The sequence below is a fragment of the Adiantum capillus-veneris genome, chromosome 10, assembly GCF_014529385.1.
Source record: "Adiantum capillus-veneris isolate H3 chromosome 10, ASM1452938v2, whole genome shotgun sequence".
Taxonomy (NCBI): Eukaryota; Viridiplantae; Streptophyta; class Polypodiopsida; order Polypodiales; family Pteridaceae; genus Adiantum; species Adiantum capillus-veneris.
Window position 1 is genome coordinate 28,568,716 of NC_140940.1, and position 20,065 is coordinate 28,588,780.

General features: G+C 45.7%; 1 protein-coding gene across 2 annotated transcripts in view; it reads left to right on the forward strand.

Annotated features, from left to right (window-relative positions):
• The window catches only part of LOC147448612 (purple acid phosphatase 18-like), a 78,770-nt gene that overhangs the window by 50,584 nt on the left and 8,121 nt on the right, over window positions 1–20,065 (forward strand). For both annotated transcript variants that reach the window (XM_086521178.1, XM_086521179.1), the window contains exons 2-3: window positions 1,139–1,439; window positions 1,625–2,001. In XM_086521178.1, coding sequence (XP_086377304.1) covers window positions 1,139–1,439; window positions 1,625–2,001 — 678 coding nt within the window. The remainder of the gene's footprint in view (window positions 1–1,138; window positions 1,440–1,624; window positions 2,002–20,065) is intronic.

Below are 20,065 nucleotides of genomic sequence, written 5' to 3' on the forward strand. Positions count from 1 at the left end.
CATCCTGTGATATTCTGGATAGGCCCGTCTCAACAGTATCCAACTCTCTCAGCATCTCCTCTGAAGTATCATAAAATACCGTCTGATGATGGGCAATCCTAGCATTGAAATCCCCTAGAATGATAATGTCGCCATCTCTAGAGAATTCCCATATGTCATCATCCAAAATAGAGAGAGAGAGAGAGAGAGAGAGAGAGAGAGAGAGAGAGAGAGAGAGAGAGAGAGAGAGAGAGAGAGAGAGAGAGAGAGAGAGAGAGAGAGAGAGAGAAATGAAATGAAATGTTATATTAACGTCTTCAAAAGGCCAAAGTGACCTATGAGACCAGAAAGTTACAATGTGGTGGATTTGATACAAAGTCAGAGTAACAAGATGACAAAATGACAAAATAAAATATTATGGAATCCTAGACTGCTGGGTGTGGACTAAGCAGCTAAAACAGCTAGCTGGGATAGGTAGATCATAGGAGATCCAGCATCGGTCGCTGGCGGATCTCATCAATCTCCTCCATGGTCTGTAGTCTGACCGGGCGTTGTGCATGTCGAGCCAAAGTGACCTGGATCCTCTGATGCAGCCTCTGTCGACGTTGTGTAGTCCTCCGCACTCGTGGGCGTCTGGATCTCCCCAGCTCAGTCGCTCGTTCGATCAATATGCCTCTGGTGTAAAGCGACGAGCTCTGCTGTGGTAGTAACTCCTCCGGGTGTCCAGTGGCAGCTCTAAAGAAGTCTGTGATCTGTCTCTGAGATTGGCTAAAGCTCTCTCTGTGTCTACGCAACTCGAGCAAAAACAAACCCAGGCATCTCTGATCCTCCTCGTACCGCATGACTCTAGAGAATGGTCCAAAGCCCTCTCTGAACAAGCAATGGAAGCGGCCTCGTATCTCGTAGTAGACGGGGCAGTGGCATGTGTAGTGCAACTCTGTCTCAGGCTTGATGTCACACAGGGCATGTCCTAGCCTCTGCTGGTACTCCGCTGTATCTCCCAATCTCGATCTGTAGCTGGTGTGAAGATGTGTGTGAGAGAGAGAGAGAGAGAGAGAGAGAGAGAGAGAGAGAGAGAGAGAGAGAGAGAGAGAGAGAGAGAGAGAGAGAGAGAGAGAGAGAGAGAGAGAGAATTGAGTAGTGAGTTTTGTGTAAGTAGGTACATGTCTCATTGGCAGGGCCATATCAAATGAAGGTCTCTTGGGTCACATCTGGCTCAACGGGTATTTCTAGGGTTGACTATGGGAGAACACCTGGTTTATATGACAGATATGCAGAAGGGACTAGTGAATCTTACAGTTTTTTGCTCTACAAGTCTGGTCAGGTGCACAATGTTTTACTTGGCCCCTTGGAGGCAAGTACTCTGTATTATTACAAGTGTGGAGGGGGGGGGCCAGAGTACAGCTTCAAAACACCACCACCTGTTGGTGCAGAAATTCCTATCACATTTGCAATTGCTGGTGAGACTGATTTAAATTTTTTTAAGCTACCCAACTACAGAGTTGTACATGAAATATAAACTACTGCTTCTGCTGTAATTTTAATAGAGGACGAAAATAATTCAGTGACACATTCTGCTTGTAAGGTGAGTGTGGCGGGACTTTATAGTTTTAATAGTAACTTTATTAAGATTTTTTGAAAACAGGTGATCTCGGCCAGACAGAGTGGACATCTGCAACATTGAATCACATTCAACAGGCAGACTATGATGTCCTGATATTGCCCGGGGATTTATCTTATGCTGATTATTATCAACCTCTTTGGGATTCTTTTGGACAGCTTGTTGAACCATTAGCTAGCTCGAGGCCATGGATGGTTACGCAAGGGAATCATGAGATTGAAAGAATACCCTTGTTAATAGATCCATTTAGAGCGTACAACATGCGCTGGTCAATGCCTTACAAAGAGAGTGGTTCAGATTCAAACCTTTACTACTCTTTTGAAGTTTCTGGTTCGCATATTCTCATGCTCGGATCATATGCAAAATTTGATCGAGGGTCAAATCAGTACAAATGGCTTTTGGTAAGTCAGCAATAGCATTCCAGCACATTGCCATTCTTCTCAGGATTTGTATTTATTGTTTCCATTGCACACATTAGCATTCCTACTTGCACAATATGCACATGCTCACAAATGTACATGCAACACACACACATACATGTATATAGGCACGAGAGGGAGAGAGAAAGAAAGAGGGCTATATTAAGGTCCAGTACAGGCTGAAATGAGTTCAATAGACAAAAATGAGTTTGTGCATTCGGACAAGATGCATAGTTGCATGTAATGTTAGTATGCATCTGTCAAGGTTGGGGGGGTGAGCATCCTCGCCCTCCATCTACTGTCCATTACTGGCCGGAATCTCCAACACTACTGTTGGACGATCGTCAACTCATCCTGCGGAATGTCGGACGCCATTCCAGCCTGCAAGCCAATCATTGGCATCCAAATCAGCAGGAGGAATTAATTGCGCTGCTGATACCTCAGCACCCATAATCTCACTTCTCCGCCATTGCTCATTAGTTGCCATGTCAGCCCCTGGAATCCATGCAGAGTGTGCAGAAGCATTGTTAGAGCACCATTGTCAAGTGTCCTCAGAGACCACTGTCACTCATCATTACCAGTTGGGGGCTTAGTATTGGCCCCCTTCCCCCTGACCCTTGGCAGCGAGGAAAGGGTCCTTTCCCTGGCAATCCAGCTCCCGCATGGCTCCCGGCCTTCTCCGGTCGCCATGCTGGAGCCATGCAGTCATTGGATTCTAGGGAAAGGACACTAAGGGTCCTTTCCCCTTAGTGTTCTTTCCCTACCCCTTTACCTACTTGACACACTTGTCTGTGTACTTCTTTAGATACATGCATGCTTTCCTTTAGCTCTGACTTTCCTATAGTTGTCCTTTTTGCTAGTACTCCCAATTGCCAACATCCACAGTTGTTGCACATTGTTGGGAATCAAGCATATGCACTCGACCTTAGGATATTGATGGAGGACAAGAAATCCTATAAGCATGGACAAAACCATAGCATAAATAACTCAAGGGGTTTTTTGCTCTAGTAGGCTTTTTACCCTTGACTTTTGTATGAGGGACCTTGCACTATTTCCTTGAGTCACCTCACTTCCCACATGCACTTGGAAAGTATATCCATTTGTACCTTTTTCCTCTCTCTACCTTCTCGTACATATATGACATCCAATTGTCACGTGCACATGTAACCCTATGTGCATGTGGACAAGCTACTTCATGACAAGGGTTCATTTAGCTTAGGAAGTGTTCTGGCACCTTTATGAGTCTGTTCGCAGGCTGTGCATGTCCAGGCACTTAAGAGTAGATGCATATCCTCTGGTTGCACACAACATGATCATCAGCATTACCATCAGATTCCATCAGGAGCATTTTAGAGTGCACAAAACCTATTTTCCCTATTTTAGCCATTTTTCACTTATTATTAATAAGTGAATTTGTTCACAAAATAGCTAGGGCAATTTGGCCAAGCTACTATATAAAGAAACTAGCGCTAGCACTTTCTGGCAAAAGAGAGAGCAGATACCATCTGGCAGTGCACCTTCTCAGCAAGACCGGCAAGGGAACATAGCGTTTTTGGCCACCAAAGACCAGCGAGCGTTTTTCAACAAATGCAGATCAGCCTGACGATAGCAGTTCCTCTAGCGTTTCCAGATTTGCTGCATCACCTAGCATTTTGAAGTTTCTTGGTGACAGTTCAGCCCACAGCATCAACGTTTGCATTTTCATCGATTAGACTCCGTACCTCGCAGATCTCACCTTCCCGCAGCAGATCCTCGCCGCACGATCAAATCAGCCAGCGTTTGCAGATTCAGCCCACTATTCGCAGATTTCAGCATCTGCGTTTTCAGCGCGTCGTCGTCGCATCGTCGTCATCGCCGTTGTCACCGACATAGAGGCAGAATTCAGCAGATACAAGATTTGCAGATTTCAGCCCCTAGCGTTTTCAGTTTTCAGCCCGTCTCGTCGTCGCCATCATCGTCGTCGAAATTGTCGGCAAGACCATTGCATTTAGACCATTGTAGAGATTTGTGCAATCAATAGCAAAGACTTCTCTCGCCATTGAGAGAGGGGCCCTTGGAGGAGGGTTTGACAACATTCTGGTGTCGTATTCTTCTCTCTCTATCTCTCAGTCTCTGCACCTTCATTCACAGTGTGTACCACTTATTTGTGATCTTTTGCACTCTCTCACTAAAGAAACGGAAGGCTCTCCCTTCCGTAAGTAAAGGAGACCCTTGAGCACAGTTCGGAGCACTCATCTTGAGCAAAGTTCAACATTCACTTCCGCTGCACCTTACACCAATAATGTCTTTTTAACACACTTCTATATTTAGCAACATATGCGGCCATTGTATATTCCATCATGTACTTTAAGCATCATCATGTCTCTAGATTATAGTACCTATTACTAACGTGGTATCATAGGATATTAGCTTAATTAGCACTCAATCCTAAAGTTTGAGTAGCTCTAATAAAACTCTATTAGGATTTTCATTATTCATCATTTGCATTTGCATCTTCTACTTGGAGATATTCAAGGAGGTCCACTTGCTTCATCCACTCGAGCTTCTACTCAAACTTGGAGAGCTACACCAATTCAATCATTGGGGATTCCTACAGAGTACACTCAAAGCTTCATGCTTCGATTGCATTAAGGGCATCAACGATCAGTTTTGGCACTTAGAGCACTCAATAATCAATCCATTCGTCAACTCTACGACTAGCTGTGCAGCTAAGGCCCTCTCACACAATCTTTGGCTGAGTCTTGGGAAGTTGTAGTGTGCCTATGGAGCCTCAGGGTGTCACAAATTACTGACGTGTCAAGTCACTGAAGAACAGAGCCAACCTTCAGATCACGGTCGAGGGGCCTAAAACCCTAGAAGAACAAGCAACAACAGAAGAAGTTCCTACCAATTTATGGGACCCCGTCCGATGGGGCCCTAGTGACACAAGAGAATAAAATAAAGCAAGACCCCCCCCCCCCCCCCCCCCCCCCCCACACACACACACACACACACACAAAGTCTTGCGCAGAAACTGCTGATGTGGCAGCTGTTCGAACAGCCCGGATTTTGCGCTGACTACTGACGTGGCAGCCTATACCGATTTTCGTGTTTCACGCTGACAGCCTGTACGGATTTCCGTGATTTGTGCTAGCTGATTTTCAACGCCAGCTTTTGGGCCAGTTGCTTTTGAGTTTGAAGCTTTTCACTGTAACTGCTTTTAATGGCCAAGGGCCTTTAAATATGAGGCTGGGGCTCATTGTCTGGCACTCTTTTGGGAGAAGGTGCAAAGTGTGGAGTACTGACTTGTACTGTATCGATGCAATATAAAGAAATTCTGAAAGGGGTGCCAAGGTTTGGGGCCAATATTCTCTGGGATGGAATTTCACCACTCCGTGTTGCGAGTCGTCTCTCTCTTTCAATTTGGTTGTTATTAAGGTGCTAAAAGTCTGTTCAGTTTGTTCTTTTCTATTGGCACGTGGTGCGCGTCTTGTGACAGTGGTATCAGAGCATCAAGCGTGTGCTTTTTTGAAAGCATACTGGTCCTACAAAAGAGAAAACAGAGCAAACCAGGGCTTCCAAAAGTCTACTGGAATTTTATTTCAAGTATCTTCGGGTCCCGACCCCGTTCTTATTAGCCACTCCTACCCTTACTTCATCGCGCACTTTGTGTGCGCCCGTCTGCACCGCTCATGTCTTATAGGGCATAAGCCATAAAGATCACTTGCAAGAGAAGGATCCAAGATTTACTTCGAGTTGCTGTTTTTCTTAGAGGCCTTGCCATGCAGTGATGGAGGTCTATAGCTACCAAGCCGCATACTCCAAGCACTTGGCAAGCTTTCAAGAAAATTTCTGCCTGAATTATATGGTTTCTGACATCTTCCTACGGAGTGCAACTTATGGCAGAGTGGGGTATCCTGAAATGCTTGCCATGGAAACCCTAGAAGATTATTGCTTGAAATTTCGTGACATCTCTCAGTAGGTGTCTCCTTTCTAGCGAAAAACCTTGGAGGTTCAGTGTGATTGCTATGGGACTACCATCGCCGCCAGAGGAAGATTGTTTGTCCAAGAGTTGATGGACCATGCTTTGGTCGGCTACGACCTTATGGAAGGAATTTAACCCTAATTTTTGGTGCAGGGTTCAGGATGGAAGGTCAGTCGACTTTTCGAGCTCGGCTGATGTCAAGATTGCTTTTGAAGTTTGAGTTCTGTTTGAGAACTTGCTTGGTGATCCTGTTTGGAATTTGTTTGAAATTGTCACAAACGGGTGCGCATAACAATATAAAATATACTCGGATAAATAGAATTTATCACTTCATACTGAAGCCAAAGGATATAGAGAGAAATAAATAGAGAAAGAGAGAGAGAGAGTGAGAAGATCGACACAGTATTGGGGACTAGAAGATGGGCTGGTCCCCCCCCCTTAAAGAGAATCCTTTATTAGGGAGAATCTTTTCACAAGCACAAGAACCGGAGAAAACCCCTCCGTTCTAAATCTCTGACTCGACGGTCGTTCCTTCCCGTAAGGGAAATCCGAGAGACGAGCTCTCAATATACCTTTTTCCGTCTGTACTCGGAGTCGAGACTCCGCAGACAATTTCCGAATTCCGTTCTCGGAATTCCCAAGCGTAGGCCGAAGCCTTCTCGCTTCTCCTTCGCAATGAAGTACCTGCAAACTCACACGCAAACACGCGACAACAATTCGTATGGTGAATCCACAATAGATACCTGTTGCTCTTGCGCGGAAAAAGCGACTTCCGTGCTTCGTAGTCTCGCGATCTCTTGCGTTATCTGGCGGTAGAGTCTTCTCTTGCTGACGTTGGTAACCTCTCTTTCAGTGAGGGCATGTGGTGCTTTTATAGCTCCTTGACCACGGCACGAATAGCTGCTCGCGTGGAGATCGCGGCCGTTTTTTTTTTTTTCTGTTCTACCCGAAATAGGGAGAGAATTCGCTGGTTGGTTTTGTTGCTTTATTTTCTAAGTGGCTGTCCACTTATTAAGTGGGCGGCCGGCATATTTTAAAATTGGTATGAACCTGCCCAAAAACTCAATAAAACCTTAGAAGTTTAAAACAATGCTTTTCACAACACTTCCCAGGCGTCCCTGGATGCAACCACATGCACAAATGCAATGTAGACATAGATTCCTCGTGGGAAGGCGTTTGCTCTTCCCGGAAAACTCGTTCAAATTTTCCGCTTTTTAAGAAAAGCTTCTCAGAACCCATCTTTATTCTTGTGCTTGCGTCTTTACGCGTATTCCTCTTTCCAGTTCGGATTTCCTCTCGACTATGGATATCCCCTTTCCGATGCACCCGTCACCCACCTTGTGATGCATCAGAAATACCCATCACCTAGTCCTTTCCTACCGAACTTACGATACAATCTCCTTCACGATGCTCTATGTCACCCATCCTATGACGCATCAGAGATGTCCGTTCCCAAATGGTCGGATACTTCTTTCCGATGCTCCCTGTCACCCATCCAATGTGACGCATCAGAAGTACTTGTTCCTGGTGGCCTTACAGATATTCCCGTTCTCAGTGCTCCCGTCATTACTTTCAATGACGCACTAGGAATACTCTGTACTCGGATGTCTCCAGTGAGAAAAACCCTCACTTAAAATTTGAATAATTCATTTAGAATTATTTTTCGTGGTATTCCAAGGGAGAAAACCCTCTCACTTATAAATCCAATACTTCATTCATAATTATTTTTCTATCAAATAAAGCCAATTGAGCAACATCCCTCTCACTTATAATCAGTTGTCCTCAACTGTAGAGGTCCAACTGAACTGTCGTGGAGAAACCGGAAAATTTCAAATCTTGCTCAAAGGTGAGTTGAGCTAGTCCTTTCTCAAAAGAGAACTTAAAAATTATATTAAACAAAATTCAAGAATTCAATACTTATCTTACCGGTTCATGTCCTTTCTCTAGTATCTCGAGGATATCCTTCACCAATCATCAAACTTACGAGCCATGTAAGAACTCGTCATTCGCGTCTTTCCAACAGATTGGAAGTTTCCTCATCCGAGAATCTGTTAACTCAATTCCACCTTCTCAATCTCGAGAAGAATAATCCTCCTAGAAATCAATCTAGGTCTATGTCCTTGCGCATAACCTTGCGCTGTTAGTCCAGAGGGTATTAAACCTCTTGTGTCCTCCCACATAGGGAATGTCCAAATCATAGAACATTAAGCTCGATGTCTTTCTTTCACAATTTGCGATCACCTTAAAGAAGGTTCTTGTTCTGGGCCGTCGCTCAACGTAGGCGGACGGTTCCAATCCGAAGATTCCTTGTGCACGGCGGCACTTCCTTCCAATTTTTTTTTCCTCCTGCGAGTTATTACCATCAGCAATGTTTTCTAGACACTCATTAGAGTCTCTTCCTTACAGAATCATAAAAGTTGATTCATCTTGCGAGCATCAATGACGCCTTGCAAAATTTCAGGCAAATAGGATTCTAGCCATAGCATTTTCTGAACGTACGTTCAAACCCGGTTCACAATAGGGCGATCCCTCTTTGATTCTCAGGGATGTTCTCCCATATGTAATTCTTACCATTTTGAAACGGTTGGCGGATTATATTCTTACGAACAGAATAGTTCGAATTTATTCCAGCAGCGTGTAAATGCTACTTGACTTGCTCATGGAGAAACATATACCGCAACCAAAAGTTGCTACTGTAATGGTAAAAGCACATAGCGTACTCAATGATCAACGACCATTAGAAAACGTCTTCTCCTTAGAGAAACTCAAATTCCTTCTACCGAACACATCTCAAATAGAGATTCTCGTGTTGGAGTATCCCTGTGCACAAAAAGGCGCTCAAGAGAGTATAACAAACTCCCGTCTAGTTCCTGGTAGATGACCCACCTTGGCATAGGTCTGCATCTTCGTGTGTTATCCATGTACCCAAAGGTGTACATAAGTTTCAGTGAGCGTGGGAAATTACCTTCCCTTCGTAAGATCCTTAGAGCGAAGACGCTCAACCTGACGATCCTTTGGCTCAATCTCAAAGCAAAACCCGCTCATCAAATAAACTAGGATTTCAATCCTTGGATTCCTCGAGCACAGGCCGTAGTCGTCACTTGTTCCTTCCCTCGTAAAGAGAGTGTTCATTGACTTGTGCGAAAAGCACTACCATGTCTTCCCTTACCGGGTAGGGGGTGTTGGTTCATAAGCTTAGTGAAAGCTTTTCTTGGTTGAAAGCTCGGAATGGTTCCTTCCTTTCTGCCGTCTTACCCGCAATAGCAGGTAATTTGTTGGAGAACTACCAGATACTAGATCAATAGTTGACCTCTCTGCTAGTTGAGCAAACCAATTCATCTCAGAAAACAATGTTTCAAATTGATCCTACTCTCGTAAACACTCGAGAGTGATTGTCCTGGTTAGAAATGTGCATATCTCGTGCATAAAAGCAATACGCAGTTGATGAGTTCCTCAAAGATTTAACTTTGATCAAAGACCTGCCCTCTCACTTAAAGTTCGAGGGTCTTTTGTTCAAAATCTCAGGAGTTATAGATTGAATTCCCTTACTCCAAACTTTCTCCGGATAGCAACGTATCCTTCGAGGATAGGTAACAGAAGTTCGTTGTTTCTGTGTTCAATGGTTCCCGTCCCACTGTGGGGATTAGATTCTATGTACACTGAGATGTACACTTTCAGCATGTATTGCTGACTCCACCATCTGCTGCAAAGTATCTTGCAGATGGGTTTACAAAATTTGGGCAAAAGTCCTTCGTTAAACTTCTTTATCGTTTCTTCCTCAAAGAGGTTCAAGAGTGGAGCCACCTTGGAAAGAGTGAACAAATACTCATTCACATAATTCATGACTCGCTCGTGCTCATATTGTGCAAACCGATCCCAACCTTCTTGGATGCCTTCCTCAAAAGTATCAAACTTGACCGGAGTGTTCTGAGGTCTAAAGACCTTCATATCCTTCCCGGAATGACGGGATTTCTTGGCTATGGTTCTGGATTGATGTTCATGGATATTTTTTCTAGATTCTGAAGGATCTCGAGCATTCCACTCCTTGGATTCTATAGGTTCTTGAGCATCATGCTCTTGTCGCCTTCTCAGAAAATTCCAAGTCTTGTGTCGACTTCTTTGCAGAGAGGAAAAAAAAAATTCCAACTCTGCGAGCTTTTCCTGCAAGACTTCGGTTTCCGCCTGCTTACTTCTCTCTTGGCTTGTCATGGCTTCTTCCCGTATCTTCCCAGAATCGTCCTCCTTTACAGAGAAAGAGAGGAGACCATGCTCTGATACCACTGTCACAAACGGGAGCGCATAACAATATAAAATATACTCGGATAAATAGAATTTATCACTTCATACTGAAGCCAAAGGATATAGAGAGAAATAAATAGAGAAAGAGAGAGAGAGAGTGAGAAGATCGACACAATACTGGGGACCGGAAGATGGGCTGGTCCCCCACCTTAAAGAGAATCCTTTATTAGGGAGAATCTTTTTACAAGCACAAGAACCGGAGAAAACCCCTCCGTTCTATATCTCTGACTCGATGGTCGTTCCTTCCCGTAAGGGAAATCCGAGAGACGAGCTCTCGATCCTTTTTCCGTCTGTATTTGGAGTTGAGACTCCGCAGACAATTTCCGAATTCCGTTCCCGGAATTCCCAAGCGTAGGCCGAAGCCTTCTCGCTTCGCCTTCGCGATGAAGTACCTGCAAACTCACACGCAAACACGTGACAACAATTCGTATGGCGAATCCACAATAGATACCTGTCGCTCTTGCGCGGGAAAGGCGACTTCCGTGCTTCGTAGTCTCGCGATCTCTTGCGTTATCTAGCGGTAGAGTCTTCTCTTGCTGACATTGGTAACCTCTTTTTCAGTGAAGGCATGTGGTGCTTTTATAGCTCCTTGACCACGGCACGAATAGCTGCTCGCGTGGAGATCGTGGCTGTTTTTTTTTTTCTGTTCTACCCGAAATAGGGAGATAGAATTCGCACGTTGGTTTTGTTGCTTTATTTTCTAAGTGGCTGTCCACTTATTAAGTGGGCGGCCGGCATATTTTAAAATTGGTCTGAACCTACCCAAAAACTCAATAAAACCTTATAAGTTTAAAACAATGCTTTTCACAACACTTCCCAGGCGTCCCTGGATGCAACCACATGCACAAATGCAATGCAGACATAGATTCCTCGCGGGAAAGCGTTTGCTCTTCCCGGAAAACTCGTTCAAATTTTTCGCTTTTTAAGAAAAGCTTCTCAGAACCCATCTTTATTCTTGTGCTTGCGTCTTTATGCGTATTCCTCTTTCCAGTTCGGATTTCCTCTCGACTATGGATATCCCCTTTCCGATGCACCCGTCACCCACCTTTGTGATGCATGAGAAATACCCATCACCTAGTCCTTTCCTACCAAACTTACGGTACAATCTCCTTTACGATGCTCTATGTCACCCATCCTATGACGCGTCAGAGATGTCCGTTCCCGGATGGTCGGATACTTCTTTCTGATGCTCCCTGTCACCCATCCGATGTGACGCATCAGAAGTACTTGTTCCTGGTGGCCTTACAGATATTCCCGTTCTCAGTGCTCCGGTCATTACTTTCAATGACACACTAGGAATACTCTGTACTCGGATGTCTCCAGTGAGAAAACCCTCTCACTTATAAATCCAATAATTCATTTAGAATTATTTTTCCTGGTGTTCCAAGCGAGAAAACCCTCTCACTTATAAATCCAATAATTCATTCAGAATTATTTTTCTGTCAAATAAAGCCAATTTAGCAACAGAAATGGATGGTATCTGTTTTGAACCTGTCTTGGTGCCGATTTGAATTGTTGGACTCTGGTTTTAATATTGGTTTCAATGATTGGTGATTTTACTCCCGGGTCGAGTAGTGACAAATGATGTTTGAGAATGCTTTCTCATTCATACTCATGGCCCGGACGCTTGTGGTTATTTTCGGGGGGAGTATTGAATGTTTGAAAAGTGTTGTTTGTACTCATGGCCCGGGGACCTGGATGGTTATTACGGGGGGATTTTTAAGAAGTCTGAGCAAGCGTTACTCTCAGCACCTCCAAACGATACAGGCTGCGGTCTGGGGGCGTTTGGTTGTAGAAGGCCTCTATATCTCATGGCCCGGACCTTTTTAGGTTATTTGCGGGAGGAGTGATGAGGGAGTCGTTGAACAGCTCATGGCCCGGACCTTGTTAGGTTATGCGGGAGGAGTGTTCATCGGCGACTTAATGTTTCTATGTCTTGTAACATGCATATGTGAGCATTTGTGTTGCATTGTGATGTTCCAACCTTTGGATATTCCTAATTGGATGAAATTGCTTGGGTATGTAATTTTAGTGCATCAAGACACCCGTGGAAAATCAGTGTGGTCTGGGTGTGATGGCTAATTTCACTATGCCGGAATATCAAGAGTTCCGATTTGGACGAAAGAAGCCAACTCTTTAACAAAAAAAGCGCGAACTGATTGTCCCTCGGAATGATCATTTTTGAGCTAACTTGAGATGTTTTGCAGTTATGTTGTAATCACGTACGATTACTTTCTTTCAAGAAGGGGGGATGTCACAAATTGCTGACATGTCAAGTCACTGAAAGACAAAGCCAACCTTGAGATCACGGCCAAGGGGCCTAAAACCCTAAGAAGAACAAGCAACAACAGAAGAAGAAGTTCCTACCAACTTATGGGACCCGTCCGATGGGGCCCAAGTGACACAAGCGAATAAAATAAAGCAGGACCCACGCACACACACACACACAAAGACTTGCGTAGAAACTGATGACGTGGTAGCTGTACGGACAACCTGGATTTTGCGCTGATTGTTGATGTGGCATCCTGTATGGATTTTCGTGTTTCACGCTGACAACCTATACGCATTTTCGTGATTTGCGTTGGCTAATTTTCAGCGCCAGCTTTTGGGCCAGTTGCTTTTGAGTTTGAAGCTTTTCACTATAACTGCTTTTAATGGCCAAGGGCCTTCAAATATGAGGTTAGGGCTCATTCTTTGGCACTCTTTTGGGACAAGGTGCAGAGCGTGGAGTATTGGCTTGTACTGTGTTGATGCAATATAAAGAAATACCGAAAGGGGTGCCAAGGTTTGGGGCCAATACTCTCTGGGGCGGAATTCCGCCACTCCGTTGTGAGTGTGTGTGCGGAAGAGAGAGAGAGAGAGAGAGAGAGAGAGAGAGAGAGAGAGAGAGAGAGAGAGAGAGAGAGAGAGAGTATAGACACAAACGCAAGGTATGGTGAAGAGGGGGCGATCAGCCCCCCACGACTACCATGAGCAGAAGACCCAATACAATCAGATGTGTGATCTCTGTGAGCACTGAGATGAGAGATGTGGAAGTGGGTACCCCCCTGCCCCCATAAATAGGTGCCCAAGGGGAGGTAGCGTAAGGCCTGATAAAAATCCCCACGACCCAACAGAAAAATGATATATGGAAATATATGTGGACGCCCGGACAAAAGTGGGCGGCCTGCCCCAAACTCAGGCGGCCGGACCAGGTACAACCTAGACTATGGGTGGCCAGCCCGGAGACATACTAGCCGTACAAGTATGTCCTAGACCTGTGAAGCAGCTGAGTGGATTAAGTATAACACCCCCTCTCAGCACCTGATGCTGAACAAACAGTATGAAGCCGAAGGTGTGAGACAAATGATGAAGATGTCTGCTACGATGTTTGCAGCAGAGTCTAGGGTGTCCCGACCGCCAAGAAATCTCTGTGGTAAAGTGCCGTCACAAGCTGTGTAGCAAACTGTTGTACTCCGCCGATAGTGTGAAGGTATCGCGTGAAGGTCCCGAAGTGAGTGTGAAAACAACTCCTTGTCGTGAAATAAGTGCCAATAGACCTACAAGTGTCCTGCCCAATAGGATCTGTGGTGTCTAAAGTCAAACCGTCTGGAGAAAATGGAGTAAGCCGAGGAACCGTCATGAGAATGACTCGAAGCGTGTCAATGCATGAACGTGCAACCTAGTGTGGCCAGGTGGCTAAGTTGTGTAAAACTCCAGGAAGGCCAGAGGTAGTAATCTGAACAGTAAACGTCCTCCGAATCAAGGAAAGCCCGACTAAGCAGCCTGCACTGGACCACCACCGGATGGTGTCTTGTCAGTAGGTAGGGTAATCCAAGATGAGGGAAAACCAGACTCAACAGTCTCCGCTGTGAAGGGCCTCTAAGAAGAGGTGTGGTCAGACCAAGCTGTCTACACCGTGATCATCCTATAGAAGTAGGGCAGCCAGACTAAGAAGTCTGCATTATGAAGAACCTCTGAGAAGAGGAAAGGCCAAAAACCAATCTGTTTGCGCCGTCTTTCCTGTATCTCCTGCCTCCAATCCTCCGGTGTCAACCAAAACAGAATCCGCGCCAACAACGCCACCCCAAACCACATCTTGGTGTGGCTCTCATGTGAATGAGCTGGGAGTGGCCTACTGCCTAGGTCGGGGATAAGTCTGCTGTAAGGTTACCGAGGGTGAGTGTAAGTAACTCTGAAGGTAGCAATCCAAATGATCAGAAGTGTAGAAGAGCAACTGCACTACCATCCAAGCCAAGCTCCGAGTGACTCGCGATGTAATCGCGAGATGCCTGATCTCCCGCATCTTGCAGGTAAACTCTCCAAGAGAGTCCAAAGAACTGAAGTCCCACTCCAGTTTGTAGATCCAAGCAATGAACCTGTCCAAGAAGAGATCCAAGATCCTCACCCTAAGTCCATGTAGATGCTCCTATGTAAGCAAGTGATATGACGTGTCAAGGTCAAGTGGTAAGTGTCTGTCCACCCAAGATGGTGGTGTCTTCTCTGGGAATGTCGGAATCCCATATGCCATGAGCATGGCCATATCTCGTGTGAACTCCTCTGAAGAGTGCATAGGTGTGTCCAAAACAAACCACAAGTCACCACCCCCTCTGGAGTGTGCAACCGCCGAATGATGGCTGGAATGAATGGATCTCCCAAAGATCATACGCCCGTAGATGATCAAGCCGATGTCGAAGATACCGTGTACTGCAGCAGTCACTGAGAGACCGCATGGACCACCACCGGATGGTGTCCTGGCAGGCGGTAACTTCATCCTCTGTGAAAAACACAAGCCATGTGACTGCTGTCCATCCAAAGACACAACTGCAAGGTGATGGAAACGCTGCTGTCCAGTGATTTTCAGCATGCTCGTACGCTCCCGGCATGGTCCGGAGCGGTGCAGAGGAGTATGGGAAGGGTGGTGAATCACTGTCATTGCCCCAGATGGGCTGAAAACAGAGAAAACAGCAAGGGGTTATGGCTGAAATCTGGTGAAGACGGAGAGGATACTCGCCGGAAATGCACCAGATGCAAAGCCGGGTAGGTGGTGGCGAGATCCGGGGTTTAGAAGCTGAGCGCCGCCCTCCTGTTGCAAAAACGCAGGTCAATTTGTAGTCCACTTTTGCTGCACTTGTTGGCACCCAAACCTTCTGTTTCCTGAAAAAACAAAGGCTTGATGGGTACCCTAGGTGCCCAGCAACTTGTGGAAGGTGTCAACGACACAAAGTGACCAATAAAACCGCCGAAAATGGGTTCAAAACCCAAAAAAGCGGATGGAGCAGAGGAGGTTTCCGGCGATGAAATGATCCCAGAAGTGAAGCGCTAGCAGCCTGATGCAAAAACGCTGACCTGATCTGCAAAAACGCAGGTGGAGGGGGATCCTTTGCGACGAAAAACACAGATCTCATCACGCACCTGGTTGTTTGCAAAACGCTGGCAGAATTTGCATGAAAACGCTGGTTATGCTGATCTTGGGAGGAGAACCTGATGCGGAGATGCGCTGTCCCAGGCCATGGAAAGCCTAAGCTGTTGATACCATGTGAGAGTGCGCGTGAGAGAGAGAGAGAGAGAGAGAGAGAGAGAGAGAGAGAGAGAGAGAGAGAGAGAGAGAGAGAGAGAGGAGACACAAACGCAAGGTATGGTGAAGACTCAAGAGGGGCCGATTAGCCCCCCATGGCTACCATGAGCAGAAGACCCATCTCTGTGAGATGAGAGATGTGGAAGTGGGTACCCCCCTGGCCCCATAAATAGGTGCCCAAGTGGAGGTAGGGCAAGGCCTGATAAAAATCCCCACAACCCAACAAAAAAATGATATATGGAAATATATGTGGACGCCCGGACAAAAGTGGGCGGCTGGACTAGGTACAATCTAGACTATGGGTGGCCAGCCCAGAGACATACTAGCCGTACAAGTATGTCCTAGACCTGTGAAGCAGCAGAGTGGTGTAAGTCTAACATCCATGTCGTGTGCCGTCTCTCTCTTTCAGTTCGGTTGTTATTAAAGTGCTAAAAGTCTGTTCAGTCTGTTCTTTTCTATTGGCACGTGGTGCCCGTCTTGTGACACAAGCAGAATTATTTTTGAAGCATTCATTAACTTAGCTGGTAGACAATTTCAGTTTTGCATCATAAACTAGAAATTGGTGGTACTTCCCTTTTCCCTACCATCGGCAAAAGCCCTACATTTAGGAAGGAGCGTGGAACTGCATCAATTGGCGGAACCAACAAGCGGCAGAGAAACACAGCTTATGTGTAGGTAGTGGGCAAGCTTGGCACACGGCAGTAGCTTGGGCAATTGAGGCCAGCTCATCGCTTTCCAGGGGGCATGTTAGTATTTGTAGTGAGCAGGTAATTATGCATACTGTCACGAACTGTTGATGTGTCAAACCACTAAAGACTTGAGCCAACCTGCAGAACCGGCCGAGGGGCCTAAAATTTAGAAGAAGTAGAAGCAGCAAAAGTTCTCACCAACTTACAGATCCTAAGCCCAGAGCCCTTGCCACATTTTTAAAGTCCCTTGAGGCTTGGCCCTCTAAAAGCAATGCATGAAAAGCTATAAGTCTAAAAACATGTGGCCTCCAAAAGCTAGCGCAAAACAACAACCATCGCTTTCAAAGAAATCCGTACTGCCCACGTGAGCATGTCAGATCGATTTGTGGGCAGGTCCGTATAGTCTGCCACATCAGCATTGTCAGCGCCTTTTGTTGTCACAAGACGGGCACCACGTGCCAATAGAAAAGAACAGACTGAACAGACTTTTAGCACTTCAATAACAATTGAACTAAAAGAGAGAGAGACGACACGCGACATGGAGTGGCGGAATTCCACCCTGGAGAGTATCGGCCCCAAACCTTGGCGCCCCTTTCGGTATTTCTTTATATTGCATCAACACAATACAAGCCGGTACTCGAGACTCTGCACCTTCTCCAGGAAGCATGCCAGAGAATGAGCCTATTTCTGAGGGACATTCCGAGGGACAATCAGTTTGCTCTTTTTATTAAGGAGTTAGCTTCTCCTTTTTGCTCTTTTGATCAAGGAGTTAGCTTCTCCTTTCGTCTAGATCGGAACTCTTGATATTCCGGCGTAGTAAATTAGCCATCACACCCAGACCGTACAGATCTTCCGCGGGTGTCTTGATGCATTAAAATTACATACCGAGGCAATCTCATCCAATCAGGAGTATTTAGTAGTTGGCACATCACAATGCAACACAAATGCTCACATATGCATGTGACAGGACATAGAAACATAAAGCCGTCGATGAACACTCCTCCCGCATAACCTAACAAAGTCGGGGCCGGGAGATATTCAACGACTACCTCATCACTCCTCCCGCATAACCTAAAAAGGTCCGGGCCGGGAGAGATAGAGGCCTTTTACAACCAAACGCCCCCCAGACCGCAGCCTGCGTCGTTTGGAGGTGCTGAGAGTAACCACTGCTCAGACTTCTTAATACTCCTCTAGCATAACCATCCAGGTCCGGGCCGGGAGTCACAACAACAATTATTTTACAAGCATACAACCAAACGCTCCCTAGGCATCGGCCTGCGTCATTCGGAGGTTTTCTAACATACAACGAAACGTTCCCTAGGCATCGGCCTGCTTCGTTCCGAGGTTGAAACAATACCAAAACAGTATTTCTCACTTCTCCACCTGGGAGTAAAATCACCAATCAATGAAATCAGTATTAAAACCAGAGTCAAATATTTCAAATCGGCACCAAAACAGGTTCAAAACAGATACCATCCATTTCAAACAAGATCACCAAACAAGTTCTCAAACAAATTTCAAACTTAAAAAGCAATCTCAACATCAGTCGAGCTCGAAAAAGTCGATTGACTTTCCATCCTAGAACCTGCACCCAAAATTAGGGTTAGGTTCATTCCATAAGGTCGTAGCCGAGTACTGCATGGTCCATCAGCTCTTGGACAGACAGTGTTTCTTTCGTGGCGATGGTAGTCCCAAGATAGCAATCGCACTGGACCTCCAAGGTCATCTAATCGTGAAGAGACATCTACTGGGAGATGTCGAGAAACTTCAAGTTATAATTTGCTAGGGTTTCCATGGCAAGCATTTCAGGATACCCCATTCTGCCAAAAGTTGCACTCCGAAGGAAGATGTCAGAAACCATATAACTTCGGGCAAATTTCTTTTTTTCTTGAAAGCTTGCCAAGTCCTTGGAAGTGTGTGGCTTGGTAGCTATAGACATCTGCATGGTACTGTCTCTGAGAAAAACAGCAGCTCGAAACAAATCTTGGATCCTTCTCTTGCAAGTGATCTTAATGGCTTATGCCCTATAAGACATGAGCGGTGAAGACGGGAGCGTGCCCGATGTGCGATGAAGTAAGGGTGGGAGTGGCTAGTAAGTCCGCATTTGAGGCGATTGGCTAGTACCTCAAATAAAATTCCAATAGCTGTGTCTGCTCTTTTGTAGGACCGGTATGCTTTCAGAAAAGCACTCTTGATGCTCTGATACCACTGTCACAAGACGGACACCACGTGCCAGTAGAAAAGAACAGACTGAACAGACTTGTAGCACTTCAATAACAACTGAACTGAAAGAGAGAGAGACGACACGCGACACGGAGTGGGAATTTCACCCCAGAGAGTATTGGCCCCAAACCTTGGCGCCCCTTTCGGTATTTCTTTATATTGCATCAACACAGTACAAGCCGGTACTCCAGACTCTGCACCTTCTCTAGGAAGCATGCTAGAGAATGAGCCCTAACCTCATATTTAAAGGCCCTTGGCAGCCTGCCACGTCATCAGCCAACGCAAAACGCGGAATTCCGTAGAGCTTGCACGTCATCATGACAGCACAACTTTCGGAAAATCTGCCACATCATCAGTTTGTGTGTGTGTGCGGGTCCTGCTTTATTTGAATCCTTTATGTCACTTGGGGCCCCATCGAACGGGGTCCCCATAAGTTGGTAGGACTTCTTCTGTTACTTGTTCTTCTTAGGGTTTAGGCCTCTCGGCCACATCTGTAAGTTGGCTCCATTCTTTAGGCTTTGACACGTCAGCAGTTTGTTACATCCGTGGCCAGTCTTTACAGGGTGCTGCGTCAATAACCCACGTGGTTATTGAGGGTGTGTGTGAGTCCTTCTACCTTTATTAGTTTGGGCCCCATCGGACGGGGTCCCATAAGTTGGTATTAGGTAAAATCTCCCGTCTTTTATTGCTTCTTCTAGGGTTTATGCCCCTTGGCCAAGATCTGCAGGTTGGCTCAGGTCTTTGGTGGCTTGACACATCAACAGTTTGTGACATCTCCCCTTCTTGAAAGAAGAGTAATTGTCCGCGATTACAGTATATCTGCAAAAAAATTCAAGTCAGCTAAAAATATCCGAGGGTCATTCCGAGGGACATTCAATTTTCTCATTCCATATCAGAGCTCTTGATTTTCCGGTGTAGCAAAATTAGCCATCACGCCTAGACCGCGTTGATTTGTCACAGGGTACGGATTTCGGAACTTGCGTTGGCAGGTGTACGGATTTCCGGAACTTGCGTTGGCAGCTTTTCAGCGCCAGCTTTTGGACCGGAAGCTTTTGAGTTTGAATGCTTTTCATGTGAATTGCTTTTCGAGGCCAAGGGCCACCAACAAAGTCTTCATAGCAGCAAGGAGTCACATATCAAAAGAAGTTAAACTTCAACGGCAACAATAGAATTACAAGGTTTACTTTTGTGGTTGTAACAATCATACTAAGGAGAATTGCTATTTGAACCAAAACGCCAAAGATTTACTCATTGGAGATGCTGAAGAATCTGAAGGAATTGAAGATTTACCTAAGGCCTCTACTCAAGAGGCAA